Source organism: Saccostrea echinata, unplaced genomic scaffold, assembly GCF_033153115.1.
Source record: "Saccostrea echinata isolate AGI-Se365-2 ecotype Australia unplaced genomic scaffold, CSIRO_AGI_Sech_v1 ptg000013l, whole genome shotgun sequence".
In the NCBI taxonomy this organism is placed as follows: domain Eukaryota; kingdom Metazoa; phylum Mollusca; class Bivalvia; order Ostreida; family Ostreidae; genus Saccostrea; species Saccostrea echinata.
The window spans coordinates 2,862,046-2,886,056 of NW_026889762.1; the positions used below are offsets into that span (position 1 = coordinate 2,862,046).

General features: G+C 33.2%; 1 protein-coding gene across 1 annotated transcript in view; it reads left to right on the plus strand.

The window, feature by feature from the left end:
• Positions 1-24,011, plus strand: part of LOC133186243 (fibropellin-1-like) — a 101,956-nt gene that overhangs the window by 37,073 nt on the left and 40,872 nt on the right. Inside the window, exons 12-14 of the mRNA XM_061321472.1 lie at positions 2,023-2,136; positions 5,464-5,577; positions 8,021-8,134. Of these exons, the coding sequence (XP_061177456.1) occupies positions 2,023-2,136; positions 5,464-5,577; positions 8,021-8,134 (342 nt within the window). The remainder of the gene's footprint in view (positions 1-2,022; positions 2,137-5,463; positions 5,578-8,020; positions 8,135-24,011) is intronic.

Sequence of the window (24,011 nt, forward strand, 5' to 3'; positions counted from 1 at the left end):
ATAATAAAGTCAAAACTGTACCTTCTTCTTTATTGAATAACGTTGTTTATGTCTTATAGAATTTAGGTAACCAATATGTCATTGCACAGCTCATTAATGTCTTACCGGTACTTCTAAAATAGAATTACATTTACTTTAACAATGGCCATTTTTTTGTATCGTGATAAGAAAACATTAAAAAGAATACATAAGGAGTTGCAGTTTCAAGAGCTGGCGCATATACCGAAGCAGAGTTCCGGACTCCTTTGATGATATACTTTCACTGTGTTTAATTTTCTACTGATTTTTCCCCACATAAAATAAGATGGTAAGTTGAGAATGATTTCTTAGAAATCATGATTGTAAATAGATATTTCTCTGATTTGCCATGCGTAAGTCACGTGATCTTTTAAGCTACGAAAGGTGCTTTCCAATTATCCGACATCCTTCACATTTTACTTGTGTTACGATGTGATAAAAGAGTTAAAAAGTATATCAATCTTATTCTTAAAGACTAGAAAAATAGTTTTAGATGAGGGGATCTCCTTCAATGCTCTAAAATGGCTGTTCCAGAAATCGACACAATGATATTTTCTTCAATTATGATTTCTTAATGTAAATATTGTGTACCATACTATTTGTGGAAAAAATCCATTTAAAACTACTAAGTTGTCAATTGTTTTATATTAAATTGTATATAAAAATAGCAATCTTAAAGGACAATAGAAAAGTGCCTATCATGTTTCGATCAAACAGAACCAATTTAGTCGAAGCGTGTTGTTTTCCTGACTTTGTGGAAATAAAAAAAGACAATATGGACAAAACTGCCACCAATAATTATCAAAAATTATATGAGAATCGATTTCATGCTGAAATGAAACTTCATTTCGATTCATAAATCAAGTAATTTTTAATTAATTTTTAATGGCGTACTTTGATCACCAGATAACAAGTCATAATTTAAATCTCCAATGAACAAGAATTTGTCAAATTTGATTGATATTTCGCCATAACTTTTCACAAATTCATGAGAAAATTCACTGTCAGACGTAAAGGGGGTCGATATAGACCGACTATTAACCATTCTCTAATTCCAATCACACCTTCAGTACATAGAGATTCAATATATTCAAATTTAAGATCACTCCTTCCGTCACCAGCTATGTCTGATCTAACAATCCTTGCCAAACCCCCTCCGTACTTATTCCTGTCTTTTCTCCAAAAATGGTTATTATCTGCTTTAAATTGTACGTCTGAGAATGAATCACCCAGTTTAGTTTTAGCAATAACTAGCATGTCAACAATGTTTTGATCGAGTGGACTTTCGATTGAACCGAATTTATAACGTAAGCTGTTGATGTTTAAATAAGCACATATTTATTTGGATGTGTTTTCCTTACTTGAAACAACTCTTCGAGAATGTCATCGTTTTTCTCTGCCTTAGTATTTACGCCAGATATTGATCCAACGCAAGAGCAATGACTGTTATCAGCATGGTTGCTACAGCTAAATACACCAATCGGCTTCATATCCCTATATGTAAAGTCATCGGAATCGAGATAATGATGAAAATATATTTGATAATAATGCATGGAGGACAAACCCAAAATGAATGATCGAGTTCAATTTGAGCATTCCCAATGACATTTTCTTCAATCATGATTTCTTTATGTAATTAATGAGTACTATAATATTTGTGCAAAAAATTCAATTAAAACTGCTTAGTTGTAAATGGTTTTGTATGAATTTAAAAAAAAAATAGCCGTCTTAAAGGAAAATAAAAAAGTGTCTATCTTGTTTTTGATACAACAGTACCAATTAAGTCAAAGTGTGTTGTTTCACACTTTGTCTTTAAACAAAAATGGACAAAGCTGCCACCAATAATCATCAAAAATTATGTGAGAATCAATTCCATGCTGAAATCATACTTTGTCGTCGTTTCGATATATAAATCAAGTTGAAATTTTTGATTTACTTTTTTTATTATGCTATTTTAGCACCATGAATAAAAATGTAAGACGTAACTAAATATTATTCATATAGATAAGGTATGTGATAGCAATGATTGTCAGAATGGGATTTGTGTGGCAGACCAATCCAGAATAAGAGGATACACGTGTAACTGTACCACTGGCTATGTCGGGGACAATTGTCAAGGTAAATTGTCTATAACATTTATTGCAACAAGCCTGAAGCTTACTTTCATGAACCTCAAACTTATTCTAGTGTAAATTAAAGATTATCGATACCGCTACATTATTATTAGTTATTATATATTTGTTATATAATACAGGATTTTTGCATTCCTGATATGAACACAGGCACGCGGCCTTTAATACACACCCTGTATCAGCACCCTTTATTTCACCATTTATCACACCCTGTAATACACCTTTCCGGAACATCTTTGTATTTTTCATTCGGAGTATTTCGGATCTTTTCCGCTTTGGAGCAGACGATAGTTAAGTAAACAATGGACAAACGAACACCAAGAGAGATTGAAATGGGGGACAGAGTTTTAGAATCGTTAGCAAGGAGAATTGGGGAACTAGATGAACTGATAGAATCAGAAAATTCAACAGAGAACTTTGTCATGAATATGCGGAACCCAAATACAGTACGGAAAACATCCACAGACGTAAACAAGATCCTAACCTGGTTACGAAGCAAAAATGAAAATCGAGACATTTGCGATATTACTGCGGCGGAGTTAAATACCTATTTGGCCCAATTTTTTATGACAGCCACCAAGCAGAATGGCGAACAATATGAGCCTGATACTTTGAAATCCATCCAGTGTAGCATCAATCGTTTTTTAGCAGAGAAGGGTTCTAATCTAAACATCATCGAAGACAGAGAGTTTAAACATTCCCGGGATGTTCTACTATCGAAAAGGAAACTACCGCAACAACAAGGAAAAGGGAACAAGGAGAGAAGAGCAGATCCTCTAACTCAGAATGAAATAGACATCCTGTATTCCAACAGTTTTCTTGGTGGAGGTATGTAACTTTTTTTCTGTTAGTCTTTTCTATTTTTAGAATAGGAAAAACTTTCAAGAAACATAACTCATGTATTTTGTTTCATAGCGAACCCGAAAGCCTTGAGCAATACGGTGTATCTTAACAATTCAATGTACTTTGGAATGCGGTCCAGAACAGAACACGTCAATCTTAGATGGGGAGACATTAAATTAAAGGAAACATCGACAGGTGAAAAGTTCTTAGAGCTTTCTGAAAGAGCAACAAAAACCCGCACAGGAGTGACTGGTGAAACAAGAGCATTTATACCAAAAATGTTTGAAGACAAAGGTAGGCCTCTATTTTGCATGTCTTATTCTGATTTTTTATATACTTGTAAATGATGAATTAGTAGTAAGAACTGAACATTGAAATCAATTTTTAAGGTAATCCAAGATGCCCAGTGGAGATGTATTTATTGTACAAGAGAAAAAGGCCCGACAAAATGCTAGCTGAAGATTCACCTTTCTACATTGGCATAAATAGGAAACCGACTGGGGATTCGTGGTATGTGTCACAACCCATGGGTAAAAACACTCTAGGAAACATAATAAAGTTGATGTGTGAGGAAGCTGGTATACAAGGCCGAAAGGTAAATCACAGCGTAAGGAAAACCGCTATTACAACACTTGTACACGCAGGGATTCCGCCAACTCTAGTGCAGCAACATTCTGGCCATAAAAATATTGCCTCAATAAACAACTACAGCACTGCATCTATCAACCAACAAAAAGGTATGTCAGATCTACTGAGCAACTTTTCCAAGGGAAAAACAACGGATGCAGCAGAGGAAATGAGCGATGATCTTGGTGGGCTTGAAAATGTTCTCCAAGAAATTGGGAACTATGAATTCAATAATGATATTATTAACAATATGTCTGCAAATGCATCAGTTCCATTTCCCCAGCTTAAAGGCTTATTCACCAGTTCCACCATTAATGGAAATGTAACAATTAATTTCTGTAAAGAGTAAACTGAAAACAAAGAAACTTCACAGAGAAGAGTTGAAGCAATGTCCTGTCTTACTGTTAATGTTGTTAATCTAATTTTTACTTCATTAAATATGTTGTATCATTCAACATTATGTAGTTATTATTACTTTAATTTTTATTGGCCATTAAACTTAGAAATATTTTAAAAACAGATATACAACAAAAACTGATAAGAAATGCATATCTATTTTAATTATGGGCAAATTTGGAAATTTTCAAATATATAATAAAAACAACAATACATGACAAAATCTGTATCACATCCCATATCAACCCTCGACCAATATCAGCCCTCTGGCCTTCGGCCCTCGGGCTGATATTGGAGTCTCGGGTTGATATGGGGTGTGATACAGATTTTGCCATGTATTATTCTCTATCTATTGACCACAGCAGTCTGACTCAGAAAGGTAGTGTAAGTATATTATGGATTTAATAATTGTTGAAAACAAGTGCAGGATATAAATATACTCTGAAGCTACTAGCGCTCATCATGGAAAATGGCGGAAGAGCAGTTGTTATTTATAACGCAAAATTTACTGAATATCGTTTTATATTTCTTAAATAATCTAGGTAACCAATATTTCATTGCACAGTTCATCAATGTCTTAGTTGTAAAATAGCATTGCATTTACTTTAAAATTGGTCTTTTTTTTGTTGGGATAATAAAACAGTAAAAAAAAAAATACCGAGGGAGTTGCAGTTTCAAGAGCAGGCTCATCTACCGAAGCAAACTTTGGAATATTCCAGACTCCTTTTATAATATACTTTCACTGTGTTTAATTTTCTACTGATTTTCCCCATATAAAATAAGATGGTAATATGAGAATGATTTCTTAGAAATCGTTGTAAATAGATTCTCCTCTGATTTGCCATAAGTTAGTCACGTGATCTTTTCTATGCTATGAAAGGTGCTTCCGAATTATCCGATATCTTTTAGATTTTTTTTTTTTGGTTACAATGTGATAAAACAGTTAAAAATTATATCATTCTTATTCTTAAAGACGAAAAAAATAGTTTTGAATGTAGGCATCTCCCTCATTGATCTAAAATGGCTGTTTAAGAAATCGACACAATGACATTTTCAACAATTATGATATCTTGATGTGAATGTTTTGTGTTATTATATTTGTGTAAAAAATCCATCTAAAACTACTTAGTTGTAAATTGTTTTATATTAAAATTTATACAAAAATAGGAATCTTAAAGGAACATAAAAAGTGCCTATCATGTTTTTGATCCAATAGTACCAATTTAGTGTTGTTTTACTGACTTTGTGGTAATAAAAAAAGACAATATGGACAAAGCTGCCACCAATAATTATCAAAAATTATACGACAATCAATTCCATATTGACATGATTCTTTGTCGCCATTTCGATTCATAAGTCAAGTTTAAATTTTTGATATACTTTTTTATTATGCCTTTTTAGCAGCATGAATAAAATTGAAAGACATAATTAAATATTATTCATATAGATAAGGTATGTGATAGCAATGATTGTCAGAATGGGATTTGTGTGGCAGACCAATCCAGAATAAGAGGATACACGTGTAACTGTACCGCTGGCTTTGTTGGGGACAATTGTCAAGGTAAATTGTTTATAACTTCATTTCAACAAGCTTCAAGCTTACTTTCGTGAACCTCAAACTTGTTCTAGTGTCAAAGATTATCGATATTATTAATAATATTATTATCTATTGACCAAAGTAGTCTGACTCGGAAGGGTAGTGTAGGTATTATGGATTTAATATAGGATTAATCTTTTTTTTTTCAGAATTTATCGAAGTGTAACCTCATGTCTTTGTACTCACAAACTGAATAAAACTGCAAAGCACTTTTACTAGTATGTAAAGTTTGTGAGTACAAAGGCGTGAGTTTACACTTCGATAAATTCTGAAAAAAGAACATATTTATTATAATTCAAATTACGAATATTTAAAATTATTTCTCTTTGATGCCTCAATTCAATCCGTTATTTTCGTACAGCGTATGAATACTTTATGTGGCAATGTATAAATGAAACGTAATGGAGATGAATGTCGATAAAATTCCACTCAAATTTTCTAAACAATCAATGATATAAACTTATAAAAACTCCTCGAATATTGTTTAAGTCAACAGATATCGTAAATACAAGTCTACCTCAGAATAATTCGTCCTTGACCATGTTGACATGACGACAACGCTCTAAAACGAAAGCAGCAGACCGACGACACCCTTCTTTGAAATCCTGCAATAAAAATCTTTCCAGTGAACAAAAACTCATATTTCCAGAATGGTACTCCTTCAAGCCATATTCTTTCCTGATTTATCACAGTCATATAATCAACTAATATTTCAGCCAGTTTCAAAACTTTTTGAAGACATTGAATTTTTAGGGCATAATAAAGTCAAAACTGTACATTCTTCTTTATTGAATAACGTTGTCTATGTCTTAAAGAATTTGGGTAACCAACATGTCATTGCACAGCTCATTAATGTCTTACCGGTACTTCTAAAATAGAGTTACATTTACTTTAACAATGGCCATTTTTGTATCGTGATAATAAAACATCGCAACTGAGTTAAGGCTAAGTATAGACTTTTCTATGCAAATGAACTAATTAAAACGCATAAGGGCTATACTTATTATATAGAAAAGGTTAAAACTTATTTTCTAATACAAACTTGGTACCCGAGACAAGTGAAAGCCAGTACACATTATGACGTCATATTATGACGTCATTGCTCTCTACTACACAAAGTTATAAAGAACATCAACAAAAAAGCTTCGGCGCATGGATATACCCTATTTATTTTTACAGATACAGGGTCTAATTAGAAGCATAATATTCCAAGGATTTGTGATATTGATGCACAAATATTGACAGATCAGATGGTTAGTTACAATTTGTAAAGTTTTGAGTTGAAACGGGGTAAAAATTCACAGTCCGGTATAAGTTTCCACAAATTCTTATGAAACGAGAGAGTGCATAGGATTTGTGCAGCACTTTTATTAATCTTTAGAATATTCTTCGTAGAATTATACATTATTTACTTAAAATTAAATAGGGTATGCCCTTGCGCCAAAGCTGTTTCTTGATTTGTTTTATTACTTTGAGCCCTAAAGAACAATGACGTCATAATATGACGTCATAATGTGCACTAGCTATAACATGCCTTGGGAACTAAGTATGTATAAGAAAATGAATTAAAGTTTTCTCTGTATGATAAATATACCTTTTTGCATTTTTATTAGCTCATTTTCATAGAAACGCCTCTACCTAGCCTTAACTCACTTGCGATTTTAAAAGAATACTGAGGGAGCTGTAGTTTCAAGAGCAGGCGCATATACCGAAGCAGAGTTCCGGACTCCTTTGATGATATACTTTCACTGTGTTTAATTTTCTACTGATTTTTCCCCACATAAAATAAGATGGTAAGTTGAGAATGATTTCTTAGAAGTCATTGTAAATAGATTCTTGTCTGATTTGCCATGCGTAAGTCACGTGATTTTTTTAAGCTACGAAAGGTGCTTTCCAATTATCCGACATCCTTTACATTTTACCTGTGTTACGGTGTGATAAAACAGTTAAAAAGCATATCAATCTTATTCTTAAAGACGAGAAAAAAAGTTTTGAATGTAGGCAACCCCCTCAATGCTCTTCGATGGCTGTTCCAGAAATCGAGACAATGACATTTTCATTAATTATGAATTCTTTATATAAAATCCATTTAAAACTATTAAGTTGTAAATTGTTTATTATTAAATTTTATACAAAAATAGGAATTTTAAAAGAAAATAAAAAAAGTGCCTGTTTTTGATCCAACAGTACCAACTTAGTCTAAGCCTGATGTTTTCTTGACAATATGGACAAACCTGCCTCCAATAATTATCAATAATTATATGACAGTCAACTCCATGCTGAAATGAAACTTTTTCGTCAATTCAATTCATAAATCAAGTTGAAATTTTTAATTTACATTTCTATTATGCTATTTTAGCTCGATGAGTTAAAATTTAAATAACAATTTATGTATTTATTCATATAGATGATGTATGTGATAGCAATGATTGTCAGAATGGGATTTGTGTGGCAGACCAATCCAGAATAAGAGGATACATGTGTAACTGTACCACTGGCTTTGTCGGGGACAATTGTCAAGGTAAATTGTCTATAACTTTGATGGCAACAAGCCTCAAGCTTATTTTCATGAACTTCAACCTTTGATGTATATGTATAATTGACTGTATCATTATTAGGGATGTAAATTTTACGTTGACATCCTTTTGATTTTTATGCCGATAATTACGTGTATGTCAAACAAAATTGATTTCATATGTTTGCTTTTATATTAGTCAAGATATGTGTACATGTAAGCCATGATTGTAGGAATCGAGGATCATGTGAAGCAGACTAGTCTAAAATACGAGGTTACACATTTAACTGTGTCACTCCTATATCTGGAGACAATTGTGAAGCTAAAATTTCGATAAAAGTTAAAAAAAATCTCAAAGTTTTTTTTTCCTTACGTAGTTTTCGTCATATCAATGATATACAAATCAAGTTGTTTTTTTTTTTTTTCACTTATAAACGATTTAGTTTGATAAGTAATTTTGATAAGCAAAATGACTACCCATTTATACTTGCTGTTGTAGTAATGTAAATTGCAGATTTTATGATTTTGACACCCATGGATTCTTGATTATGAAATATATGTAGATTGCATACACAAAGCAATAACAAAACCAATTGAAATAATATAAATTGGTTGCAATGCAAACAAGGACCTATAGAAATATCAGAGTTGGGAAAAGTGTCCAATATCATTGTATATTTCGTAAATACACTTTTTCAAACAATTTACTTGAACATTTATCTGAAAAATTAATAATGTTTTGAAATTTGACTAGATATGTTAATGCATGTGTATTATTTTTAAAATTACAACAGTTTATCATTTTTTTCGGAGTAAACATCAATCATTTCAATAATAATAATAACTAGAAACTCATTGCGAGCAATGAGAGGTCTTCCGTCCGATTCTGAAAAAAAAAAAAAAAGAAAACTCAAACTGAAAAGTGATAAAAGAAATTCAGACACTCTGAAGATTTAACCCTGGTCGTCAGCCTGAAAATCCAACGTGCTAACCATTAACCATTCCCTTCTTTGCATCACTTCCTGTCACGATCGGAAGTAACGGCGATACAAGATTTTGTCACGATTCAAATAAACTGATGACTGACTATCAGTCCTGAAAGTTTTAGACTTCAGTCGTTTACTGTTGCCGAGCAATAGACCGGAAGTTGACGATTATTTCCGGTGGAATCTAGCATATTTTAAAACAGAGAAAGAGATGCAATAAAGTGATGCAAGTTTTAGTTTAAAAAAGAAAGAAGAGAAATAATATGAGCGCATCCTCTGATCTAAAAAAATAAAACAGGTTTTGTAATCCTCAGAAATACTTCTATCATTTAATAGTTGCATATTTAAGATTAGAGGTTACGTCCTATATCAAATATCGAAAAATAGCTTTAAAAATTGGCTGTTTTGTAGAAATTGTCAGGATACGAGGAAAATGACGCATTTCATGACGTCTTAATGCATAGGCTAGCCAGAAAATTACGTCATTTTTGATAGATACGCAGTCATCAAAGGTCTAAATGATATTCAATGCATCGTCAAATAAAACCAAGCAGTTTCAGTTTTTCTGAAATTCACAGGGCCAAAAAAGGCCCTAAGTGAACCTTGTTCTTTAATATTGAAACCACTACACTAGCGCAATGTACCAGCCATCATCGATGTTTACCTTGCACTCATTCCCTGAAGTAACGAGTGTCAATTAATTTTTTTTTTCTTATAGTGCGGAATTATAGGATGAAAACTAGCCAGTTAAATTTTGTGCAAGTGCTAGTAGATTTACATTGGATTTGTTACTTGAGTATTAACAACGCAGGTATGTTAAGGCAGTACCCATATCATATTTCGGCGAATTTAGACTTTTTTCGTAAAATGTAACATTGATAAATCGGAAAAGTCATAGATAAAACATTTACTATTATTATCCCTTGGATAGACGTCATTGAGTCTTCGGCTAAAAGAAGCACTCCACTACGACGTCATCACGTGACGTCTATAAATAGAAAAATTGCCTTAATGAAAAAGTGAAAAGTTAACACTACCCCGGAGCTAATTCATTTCTTTTAGTGAAAATATTTATGTAAAAACATCACTGGGCCATGAAAAGTGCTGCTAGAATCCTACTCTCCCGACACAGAAAAAAATATTCCAAAGTTTCACATGAAACCTTACCAAAATTTTTACATTTTATACATACGATCAAGGAATTGTTACCAATTCATGTTAACCACACGATTCTAGCAGCACTTTCCAAGTACTATAGAATACAAGCTTTCGATACAAACAAAAAAATTGTTTCAAAGTATGCGGCGTAGTGTTGAACTTTTGCATCTTTGTTGTTATAGAACGACAGAGGAAAGGCTGATCGGGCTTTCAAGGCACTGCCTGTGTTCATTATAAGAAAACATGATAAGAATATATTAGCGTACCTGATTCTTAATCTTTAATTCCTTATGAATCACACATAACATTCGCGGTATATGCTTTAAAACTCCCATTTCATCTATTTGTTTACATGAATTCTCGTCACGTTTAATTTCATTCGGCAAATATTTGATCAATAGTTATGACGTCATGGGTTTGGTATTTAACCCCCGTGCTAAATACTTTGCTATTTATACCACCCAAAAACGACAAGATTTAGTTTATATTATGTTTTTAATGATCCCATTCATTTCTTTGACCTGAAATTAAACTTTAAATATAGATATTAGGAAATCATTATTTCTAAAGTTCACGTCATACAGCTTACTATGACGTCATATTATAAAGGCAAGTGGGATATCTCTGGGTGTAGCCTTAACATACCCGCGAATAGCTGATAGCAGAGAAAATAATCTGTTACTGATAAAAACTGAAAAAAAAGTATTGTGTTTACTCCCTTTATTCTTTAAGCATTCAGCTTTCTGTTCTATGCAATTCGAAATACAGACATGCCCGTGTAATCTTTTTCTGTACTTCTACACTACTGCATCAGACCATTTGTGAAAGGCGGGTCAAGATACATTATTTCGCGCCAAACGTCACGAGTAAATCTTCGCACCTTTTCTTTGAAATGTGTATTCAATTGAATAAGTGTACGTGATAGCTTCAATGAAATTTTTAAAAAAAATATGTTGCTATAGCTTGATTTTCAAGCCTAAGAATGTTTATTTATCACACTGTACATATAACATATCGTATACGGGCAAGTAACATAAAGGCAGCGCTAAGTTTTCTTACACATTTATATTCCTCTTAACCTCCAAAGTGGACTATTCCAATTAGTAACACATTAATGAAAAGTCTTGAATGTTTTGCAACAAATAACGTCTCGCCATATGACGCTCAAGGAATCTGATACCTATTATGTTCGGTAACTTGCATCTATATAAGAATATAACCCTACTAAAATCAACGAAAAATATTGAAAAATGTAAAAGTTGAAAAAATTGACTTTTTTAATTCGCTTCCGGTAGCGACCGGAAGTATTCACGACGCACGAAAAGGCAAACCCGCACATCTAGGAATCATGTTCAATGCTCTCCAACAATTCTCCAATTCATATCTTTAGCCGTTCTTTAGATCTCGAGCGGATAAAATTTCATTTCAAAATCAGAAAATGTCCATAACTGGGAACCGGAAGCGAATTTCTCCAAAACTCTTTCAAATGTATCAATGGCATTTTAAAGCGCATTATACCTGGAAGTTTGATGAAAAACCACTGAATAGTTCTCGAGATATTGCGTGCACAAAATTTGTCTAAATAATAATAATAAGAAGAAGAAACAGTAGAATCACTATAAGGTCTTCCGTGAAGACGGAAGACCTTAATAATAATAATAATAATAATAACTAGAAACTCATTGCGAGCAATGAGAGGTCTTCCGTCCGATTCTGGAAAAAAAAAAACAACGAAGATTCAAGCTGAAAAAGTGATAAAAGAAATTCAGACACTCTGGAGATTTAACCCTGGTCGTCAGCGTAAAAATCCAACGTGCTAACCATTAACCATTCACTTTTTTGCATCACTTCCTGTCACGATCGGAAGTAACGGCGATACAAGATTTTGTCACGATTCAAATAAACTGATGACTGACTATCAGTCCTGAAAGTTTTAAACTTCAGTCCTTTATTGTTGCCGAGCAATATTGTGAGAACAAATTCTAATTTTGAGCACAGGTAAACACGGGACCGGAAGTGAATTTTATAAAAATCTCTGACATTTCTCTAGACATTTGCAGCATCTACAACATACATAAAATTATTTCAAGTACTTTATCGATAAGAAATATTTATGAGAAAGTTAAATATCAAAATAACGTAGTTTATCTCCTAAAACCGGAAGTTGGCGTTTTTGTTTCCGGTGGAATCAAACGTATTTCAAAACAGTGAAAGAGATGCAATGAAGTTATGCAAGTTTTAATTTAAAAAAAGAAAAGTTAAAATTTTTGATTTCTTTGATCACTTCCTGTAGCAAGCAGAACTTATTACTCATAAAAACTTGGTGTTTTAATCTTTTACCAGTTTTTGAGATCTCGAGCAGAAATCTTCTCATTTTAAGGACAGGAAAACATGCGACCGGAAGTGAACTTTTGAAAGATATTTAAGTTTACTCTCGACATTTGCAGTCTGAATAACATATTTAAAATTCATTTCAAAAACTTTATCTATAAAGAATATTTATGGGAAGGTAAAATACTCAAATGATGTAGTTTTTCTCTTATAACCGGAAGTTGTCGTTTTTGTTTCCAGTGGGACGAACATCTTTCGAATCTGCGAAAAAGTTGCAATAAAGTGATGCAATTTTTAATTAAAAAAAGAAAAGTTGAAATATTTTATTTCTTTGATCACTTCCTGTGACGACCGGAAGTGACGGCTGACGCTCTGAACCCAAATATTTTTGCTTAGATCTTAAGGTCTGTTGCTCATATAAGTTTGGTGTCTTAATCTCTAACCGTTTCCGAGATCTTGCTCAGACAATTTCTCATTTTGAGGACAGAAAAGTGAATTTTACAAAGATATTTGACCTTACTCTAGACATTTGCAGTCTGAATAACATATTTAAAATTCATTTCAAATACTTTGTCAACAAAAGATATTAATGGGAAAGAAAAATACTCCAATTATGTAGTTTTTCTCTTATAACCGGAAGTTGACGTTTTTGTTTCCGGTGGGACCAACATATTTCGAAACTACACAAAAGATGCAATAATGTGATATAGGAATTAATTCAAAAAAAGGAAAGTTGAAATTTTACGATTTCTTTGATCACTTCCGTACACGACCGGAAGTGCCGACGACGAACAAAAAGGCGATTCCACAAATTAAAATGTCACCTTCTATGCTCTCCAATAAGTCTCCAGTTCATATCTTTAACCGTTCTTGAGAACATTCGGGGACAACATTCCATTTAAAAATCAGGAAATTGCCCGTAACTTGGAACCAGAATGGAATTTACCAAATTTTCCTTGTGATGAACAAACTTCATACAATGACTAATTTTTCCTGAAAGTTTCACGTAAAACCACTCAAAAGTTTTCGAGAAAACGCCTGCACAAAATTTGGTCAAAATAATAATAATAAGAAGAAGAAGAAGAAGAAACAGTAGAATCACTATAAGGTCTTCCGTGAAAACGAAAGACCTTAATAATAATAATAATAAACTAGATGAGATCTCGTTGCGAGCAACGAGTGGGTCTTCCGTCCGATTTTTGATTAGATGAGGTAAGAATTTGACTGAGATTTTCGTTCGAATATAATGATATAAATAAATTGTTAAGACGAACAATTTTGCTTTAATAATGTTTAACAAAATATTGATCATTAAAGGGTTATAGATTAAAGACTTTCGACTCTTCTTGGCCCCTAATGTGAGAAGTCACCTCCTTTTTCTTGATATCATCTTAAAGCTCATGATTTTGAACACTTTTTATTCAGAAATTCTTTTTTGTTTTCGGGATATATGCAAAAGAAATATTAAGGGCCGGCCTTTCAAGTCCTAAATGGGGACGTCTAGCAAAAATTCAAAGAGTGCATATTGTTCAGAATATTATTTTGAACGTCTTTTGTTCAATACTGTTTATCAAAATATTCTTCCTTTTCGAGACATATTGCGCCAAAGATTATGCAATCTGGCCCCCTAAAGACCCCTTATTGCGTAATATATGATATCAACATCATGTTATTTAGATAAAGTGTGTAAAGAAGAACTATTTCGCCTCAGTAATATATTACAAAATATTGATCATTAAAGAGTTATTGATTGTATACTTTCGGCCCCTCTCGGCCCCTTATTTAAGGGGCCAGACCCTTTTCCTTGATATCACCTTAAAGCTCTCATGATTTTTTACACTTTTTGTTCAACAACAAGTCAAAAATGCTTTTTCGTTTTTAAAATATTTGCGGCCCTTCAGCTCCTTAATGGGCACGTTCAGCAAAAAATGAAAGGTTGCATCCTGTTAAGAACATTATTTTGGACATCTTTTGTTCAATATTGCTTATCAAAATATTTCCCACTTTTGAGATATAAAGCGTCAAAGATTTAGCATTCTGGCCCCTTATGGCCCCTAGTTATGTAACATATGATGTGAATATCATAATATATAGTTGTAAATAGTTGAGATAAACATTTTTGCTTCAGTAATGCATTACAAAATATTGATCGTTAAAGAGTTATTGATCAAAGACTTTCGGCCCCTCTCAGCCCCTATTGTGAAGATCCAGCCCCTTTTTCTTCATATCACTTTAAAGCTCTCATGATTTTGAACACTTTTTGTTCAACAACTAGTCAGAAATTCTTTTTTGTTTCTGAGATATTTACAAAAGAAGTATTTAGGGGCCGGCCCTTCAACTCCTTAATGGGGACGTTTAGAAAGAAATGAAAGGTTGCATCTTGTTAAGAACATTATTTTGGACATCTTTTGTTCAATATTGCTTATCAAAATATTTCCCACTTTTGAGATATAAAGCGTCAAAGATTTAGCATTCTGGCCCCTTATTTAGGGGCCAGCCCTTTAACTCCTTAATGGGGACGTTTAGCAAAAAATGAAAGGTGGCATCTTGTTTAAAACATTATTTTAGACATCTTTTGTTTAATATTGCTTATCAAAATATTTCCCACTTTTGAGATATAAAGCATCAAAGATTTAGTATTCTGGCCCCTTATGGCCCCTAATTATGTAACAAATGATGTGAATATCATAATATATAGTTGTAAATTGTTGAGATAAACAGTTTTGCTTCAGTAACGCATTACAAAATATTGATCGTTAAAGAGTTATTGATTAAAGACTTTTGGCCCTTCTCAGCCCCTAATGTGATGAGTCAGCCCTTTTTCTTTGATATCATATAAAAGATCTTGTAATTCTACACAATTTTTGTTCAATATGGTTTAACAAAATACTCATAGTTAAAAAGTTATCGTAAGAAATGTCTCTAAAATTCACTCATGATTCGTGTCCTAAATTTTGACCCCTACCGAGCTTCCATACTAGGCACTTCCGGAAGATTTGAAAACCCAGGTGATCAATGGCAACATGTCCTCTATCATCGCTGAAAATTTCAGCACTCTAGCTTTAATCGTTTTTGAGTTCCGTTGCAGACAAGGAGGTCCTCTGAATTTTGATTAAAGGGCGATAACTTCCGACCGAAAGTGAATTTCAAAAAAATGAAAAAAACGTATAAGGTTCAGACAAAGATACATCTTCCCTGAAATTTTCAAGTAAATCGATCGAGCCAACTCCGAGAAATCTTCTGCACAAAAATTGTAAAGAAAAAAAAAGAATAATAATAACTAGAGCGAGCTCGTTGCAAAGCAACGAATAGGTCTTCCGTTGGAGCTGCGGAAGGAAGAAGTGACCTTGAGTCAAGGTCATGCAACATTCTAAAGTTATACATGTAAGCAATCTTGTAAGGGGAAGCAACTTACAATATTTCGCTAGGAAAAACTGTAAAGGAATGTACGTGACCTTGAACATTCCAAATGACCAAATGACAAGCCATGTCACACTCTCGTCATAAAACCCAATCTGTGTGTTACCGACTTGAAAAGTTCACAGTGACACGCCATGTTCTTTTAGTCCATACATACAGTCAAAACATCTTATCCTTAGTGACCTTGAGTCAAGGCCATGTCACACTCTGCATGATACCAGCAATGTTTCACTAGTACAAATACGGTAGCGAAATTACAGTTTCTCTGTCAGTGACCTTGACTCGACCAAATGACCTTGCATCAAGACCATAACACACACTGGTTAAGAGCAATCCCAGTCTGAGTTTCTGAATGGATAAGTTCAGCCATGTTTTTTCAGACCATACAGCAAGTCGGAATAATTTGTTAGGTTCAACACAATGATTTAAAAATTCATTGAGAATGTTTTATGCTCAGTTTGGATAAGTAGTAAAACGTGGAGATCGGTCCTTTGGATGAGACCGTATAAGGTCTCGTGTCGGGGTAAGTGCTAGCATGAGTGATCTCATGCTATAAATTTGGAATATACCGGGTGGCAGTAAATACAAAATTTACAACATGACATGTAAATTTTGTATTTACTGACAACAGGTAAGTTCAAAATTTACAACATGACAGATCCATGGCACTTGATTCTACCTCTGATTTCAAAAGATTTGCACTGTTCCTAATTTGTATATATTGTTTGAATGGTCTTTTAAGCTTGAATGTTGCACAGGTGCTTGTGGACAGGACCCCCCCCCCCCAATATACACCCAATACACACCCCGGGGTCCAAGAATATTTTTATTCGTCTTTTTCCATAAATTAATCTTTTAGTACACATTTACAATGTATTCCATATGAAAAATAAAAAATTACCGTAGAATTAACGTTTTATTCAAAAATCATACCCGCGGTATTATGAAATAGAGAAGGTAAGTCACTTCCATTTATTTTGTTAACACTGGACCTCTCTTGGATATCGGGCCTAAAATATCATATACCTACCACATGTCACCAAAATATGTTATTATATCTTGTTTCGGTAGATATTTTTTGTCTTTAATCGTGCTATTTAATTGCCTATGCATTCCACATTAATCCGAGTATTCATCGTCAAACGTAAGAAATGTAAGACTTGAAAATATCAAAGTAGAAATTATACGGAAGTGATGCAGAAACGACACCTAGCGGGTAACTCTCGAGTTCCGAGTGTTACAGAATTAAAGGGAAAAGCCAGAGGTCTACGGAAAAGTTCGGGAAAAATTTTGATAAAGAAGTCGAAATCGATTCATTAGAATTTTAAATTTTGCTGCAGATTTTCCAGATGAGTTAGGGTAGTCATCAATATTCTTTTTAAAGGATTTTATTACTCAAACCAAATAGCGTTTTAAAAACGCTTTCTAACTGCATTTAACCAGTTTGTACAATTTCCCTGTTGTTCTTCATACTCACATATGTTTATGACATGTCCGCAGAATGTAATTATTTGTATTGAGCAAATTACACCAATAATTCAGAATTCGAAGTTTTCTTTGAACATACATTGGGCATCTACCAAATTCGAAATAAACCATTAAGTTATTTGTAGATTTTCGAAGCGAGATAATTTTCTTCAAAAAGTTAATATGTACTTGCTCAACATGTGGGGCTTTATGAAATCCCCACATCTCACATCCATAATGAAGAACAGAACCTACATATGTATCAAATAAAGAGAGTGTAGTATCCACATTTAGATTATTCTCTTTCACTCTTTTCCACAAAGAAAAAGTACATTTTTCGTTAACATTTCACCTGTGGAATGCTGATCATTTTCTCCGATTTCCATCCCTTATTGCTCAAAGACCGTAAGTACCATGTACATTATAAAATGTATAAATTTTCAGCCATTCACCATTTATATCCTATCAAAATTTTAATTCCATCTATTTTGTTAACATTAAATTCTGGAAATATAGTCAAAAATCAGGATGAAAATAATAAATGTTAAAAGTGAAATTTATTAATTGTCGAAAGTGCAATGCAAAATTCCGGAAATCAAATGCAAAAACCGAAAATGGTAACTCCCCTCACCCAAAGAAACTATTAGTAAACACTTCGACGCTCAATTGACCACTCCAATGAACACATTAAATCGTTACATTTTTTAAGTCTTAAAATAAAATAAAAGACCTTAAAAAGTTTATAAAATAGGAAAGCTTAGTCACAGATATTAATCGTTGCAGACCTTGTTTTTCATTCATTTGACGATTCGCGAATAACAAATGTCGCGTATGATTATTGGTTTACATTAAAATAGGTTGTGGATATCTCTCGGAATTCAACACGAGCCCTCACCTATATGTATACGTACCTGAACAAACCAACCGATTGACATTTTCGGCTCTAAAGAAAAACATTGTATTCTTTAAAGGGGGGGGGGGGGGGGGTACGTATCGTAATGAGAGGAAATTTGATCACCTGTCAGTCCATTAAACATGAAAGATTATTTTGGAATATTTGTATACAACTGCGTAGCTTTCTTACAACCAAATTAGTATTTGTTAGATAAATTAAATAATTATTTAAATTAGTTGTTTAAGATTTGTGACATATTTGTAAGAACCACTTTATTTACCAAACAAAGTTTCACCCTTATATGGACGCCGTGATATATTTGATAGGCTGTTTAATTACTATTCGGATATATTGCCATTCAAAGGACCAACACATTTTTTTTTAATTTGGATAAAAAGTCCGACAATTTTCAACCACATTTGCTATAATTTTACCGAATCGGATCTTTTTTCCGTATAGTCGAAATGCATGGACGCAGGATAAAAAACCGTATGCTGATCAATCAAAACATCATTGCGATTGTGTATTTAATTTATGGAGATATGTTTTTTTTCTGTTTTTCCTTATCTGTGAATTACCCGTTTGCTTTGTACACAAGCATGTATATTCTGAAAGCTCAGGATGTATTTACTTTGGGCGCTCTTCCATGTAAAACTGCATGTACTTACAAGCATGTATCCATAAAATCGTGTATTGGGATATTCTGTTTATTCGACGAAATAAAAGAAATGCATAAGTATGTCATTCTGTACAATACAATTGTAAGTTTGGTAGCAAATAATGCAAACTCAGAAGTGATTAATTTAATTTTCGATTTTCCCGAGAATTGAAAACGTCACCTCCACTTACAATTATTATGCATGTGTACATGCAGTTTAAAACATGAGACAGAAAAATAAATTGTTGCAAACCTAGTGGTTAAGTCATAAAACTTAAAATGAATAAATACACAGGCGGATAAGATAATGATAAAAATAAGCGTGAGATAGAGTGAAATTAAATAATATTTAAGATTTGAAATGATTTCAAACACATGTACAATTTTCCATTAATCGCTATGAGTACACATTGCATTAAATTTTTAACACCGATATGACCGCGGCTCGCTAATCTCTGCGGCCACGTGTGAACGACGAGTGGGTTACAAATTTTGAAGTTAAACACAGAGACAGAGCGGAATATAAACTGTCTGCTGTAAGAAGGCGTGAATTATTGTTTGTTTAAAAGTATTATTTTACGTATATAGTTTATTTAATATTAAATGAAAAATTAAATGAAGAAACAAGAGACTGATAGTAAAAATTATACTTTACACAAGTATCACTAAATACAATTCTTTGCCGTAGCACCTTTTCAATTACAATTGAAATAGAATACTATAACACGGGATAGAGAAATATTTTTTTTTTAATCGTATTGTTGTGTCAACAGTGACCAGGTCGATGAAAGCGATTAAAATTCGTAAAGATTAAATCAAAGATGAGATTAAGTTATCTTAAAGATTCGATATAAATAAAAAAAACATAATGTTTCATTAATCGTTGTTTCTACACAATAGATTTGTCTTCTCAGATGTTTGTTTTGTTTACATGGCTTATGACCGCAGGTGCCTGGTACACTGGTGACCTCGGCAACGTGGGATCGCGGGTTGTGTTACATAACCATAACATCGAGGTGAACATGGAGAACGTAAACTGGTAAAATGCGTACAGTTAATGTTCATTAATTATTCGATGCTTAAAGTTTAATATAAGTAATATTAAACTTTAAGCATCGAATAATTAATAGATACATTTAATTCCTTCCTTTATTTGAAGACGTGTTCCCTTTAAATCTAAATTAAAAAAGAAAAGAAAGTTGTAAAAAATAATTTATGAGTGAACCACAGAATACGTTTAAAACCTTATTTAGAAGAAAATTAGCATAAAATACAGTAGGGTATATAATTTATTGCAAGTTTGTTAAGTTATACACATGAAGAGTTCTGATTTACTTGCCGATTGAAAACGCTTACCTGTTTACGGGACCTGCTTTTTACCTACATATTACGACATATTACGCAATACTCGAACAAAACAACATTTGTATGAGATTAATAAGGTGTTAAAGAACAACTTTAATTCCAAAAGCCATATCGAAATATTTACCGTTTCTGAGTTATAAAGCGAAAACTTTCAAGGGCTCTAGATCCCTAATTATAGGGGCCAGCCCCTTTTAAATGATATCAAATGAAAGCTCTTGCTATTATGTACAACTTTGATTCTACATGTTTTAACAAAAAAATTTTAGTTTTAAAGATATAAAGGAAAATATGTCAAAATTTTTGCTCTTTTCCGCGTTCTAACTTTTGACCCCTCTCTAGCGCCATTTTTAATGCAAAAATCAAAAAACAAAAACCGATGTGCACAACTTCAATGCTTCTTCTTTTCAATTTCAAAGGGTTTTGTGCTCCAATTATTACAGTTTCAGAGCCTTTGTCTGGAAACCAGAGGCATAAAAATTTCAATCAAAGGGGAATAACTCGTGAACAGAAGGTAATTTCCGAATTGTATTACAGTATTCTGAGAGTGTTTAGTAAAGTCTAAAAGCTCTGAAAATTTGAACAAAATCCGTTCAGAAATGAGGAAGATATGAAGCTTCAAAGTTGGCGTCTAGGAAAAAAAAAAGAATAATAAGAATAATCTTAACCATCAGAATCAGTAGAAGGTCTTCCGTTGGAAACGGAAGACCTTAATAATAATTTGTTCATGCTTCGATGTCTAAGAATTTTGTAATATTCAAATACAGAAGTACATGTATGTCTCATTCCACATATTTTGGAGGCGCGTGTGCATGTGGGACTTTGTATTTTTCTGTATTCTAAACGCTCGATATGCATATGTTATTAAAAATATTTGGGACACTCTTGCATATTTATACAGTTGTACATTTCAAGTGCGTCGACAAAGGAACGTATATTAGCTTACATACATGCATGTACATTTAATTAAGTTTTAAAAGTCCCATCACTAGAAGGAATTATTTAAGTTAACACCTTTTCCACTGTATTTGAAATAAAACAGACAATTACCCCGAGATCGAGAAATAAATTGTTTATAAAAATGATTGTATAATTCTTTGAATAAAATGTATGTAGTTACGTATTGGAATACGACTATAAAAATAAGGTGTAATAATCTGAAAGATTCCACATATTTATCCACTCATCACTTCGTTTACAAAAATCAATTTGGAATTACTATTCTATGGTTTATTTTGTGTACGACCATAGGTCACTGGCTGGTCCACACGCCGATTGATCCCCGATGACCTACTTTGCCACGTGCTATCGAGGGAGATGTTACATAATTGTAAACACACAAGGTGAATGTAAAAGACGTGCAATTAATGGCTGAGAATAGTCTATGCTTCAAAGTTTTGTTTGATTCTCTACCTATAATGTTTGTTTTGCTGTGATAAAAAGAGAAGATTATCTTCTTTTTTTTCCATTTTAATTTTTTTTACTTGTTTATTCAAATCTGAATAAAAATTTGAAATATAAAGGAAAAGTTGTCAGTAAGTAATTTGGAAATAAAGCACAGAACACTTCAAGAACCTTATTCTAAAGAATATTAGCATCTAATGTAGCCGGGTTTATTATCTATAGAAAGTTTATTTTAGTTACACGCATGAAGAGCTCTCGTTTACTTGCTGAATGAAAACAGTTACCTGTATATGGGTCAAGCTTCTGGCGCATTTAAAACACAAGACTCGAACAAAATAACATTTTCGTGAGATCAGTAAGATGTTAAAGAACAACTTTATTTACGGCAGCTATTTCGAAATATTTACCGTTTTTGAGTTATAAAGCAAAAACTTTAAAGGGCTCCAGATCCCTAATTTTAGGGGCCAGCCCCTTTTTAGTGGTGTCAAATGAAAGGCCTTAAAATTGTGCACAACTTTTATTCTACATGATTTATCAAAATATTTTTAGTTTTAAAGATACAAGGGAAAATATGTCTTCATTTTCGATCTTTTAGGCGTTCTAATTTTTGACCCCTATATAGCGCCATTTTGAATATAGAAATCGAAAAACAAAAACAGATGTGCACAACTTCAATCCTTCTATTATTTAAATTCGGTAGAATTTCTGCTCCAGCTTTTGTAGTCTCTGAGCCTTTGTCTGGAAATGAAGTCCCCTAAATTTTCATTTAAAGGGAAATAACTCAAAAGCGGAAGTGAGTTTTTGAAGTGTTTGACAACATTCTGATAGAGTTCTGTAATGTCTATAAACTCTGCAAATTTGAGCAAAATCTGTTGAGAAATGAGCGAGATATAAGGTCTCAAAGTTGGCGTCTAGGAAAAAGAAGAAAAAACTAGAGCAGAGCTCGTTGCAAAGCAACGAGTAGGTCTTCCGTTGGAGCTGCGAACAGGAAGAAGTGACCTTGAGTCAAGGTCATGCCACATTCTAAGGTTATAAGCAATCTTGTAAGGGGTATCAACTTGCAATGTCTCACCAGTAGAAAGACAGTTAAGGAATGTTGTTTCTCCGTTGATGACCTTGAACTCGTTCAAATGACCTTGCATCAAACCATGACACACTCTGGTTATAAGAAAACCCCATCTATGTGTAACCGACTCGACAAGTTAACACATGTTCTTTCAGACCATTCATCCAGTCAAAACATTCTTTCCTTAGTGACCCTAAATTTAATCAACATGGCCGTAGGAACCGAGGGGGGCGTGCCCCCCAATAATTTTGCCGATATATAGATTACAATAGTAGACATAGATACTATAGCTTGTGCCACCTCAATAAAAACGTCTGATAACCTTCTTTTTTTTTTTTTTTTTTTTTTTGCTTGTCAAGGAATTTTTGGTAGTTGGTGACCTTTTTTTTTTGCTTGTCAGGAAATTTATGGTAGTAGTGCCCCCTCAACTGTCAACTGAAAATGTATGGCTGTGCCCCCCCCCCCCAAATGAATTTGCTTCCTATGGGCCTGATTAAGGCAATGATACACTCTGTATGATATCAGCGATACCCTTTTGTGTGTTTCGGACTTGACAAGTTCACAGTTTGCATTTATTGCATGATAGTGAGGGAGACATGAAGATTTCTTCGCCCATAAAAAATCATATTCTGCGAGGGCAACATGAAGATTTCTTCGCCCATGAAAAATCATACTTCCCGAAGGCAACGCCCGAGGGAAATATGATTTTTCATTTGCGAAGAAATCTTTATGTCTCTATTATGCAATAAATTGTTTATAATACCGAATTAACCAAAATGCAGGAATTACAAAGGAGATCCAATGAATAAAGCAAACATGCATTTGATGAGAACGAAATGAAAGAGATGTAAGTTACAGGTACACCAATAGCCTCGTTTCATTAAAAAAAAATTCCTACGTGACAAGTTTGTGTGATCACACCAGTAACATTCAAACACCATTACATTTTTACACGTTTAAATCGACACAATCAATCAACGATAATATGTTGACGGTGCGACCGTTGGGCGAGTGCATTGTTCACTTAATTTTAAGATCCGCCTCTTCAAACAGCACGAGACATTTGGAACGTCTAGACTGTGACGTCTCATGACGTATGTTAGCTGTACTTCCATAAACGAATTTTGAAAAGTGCA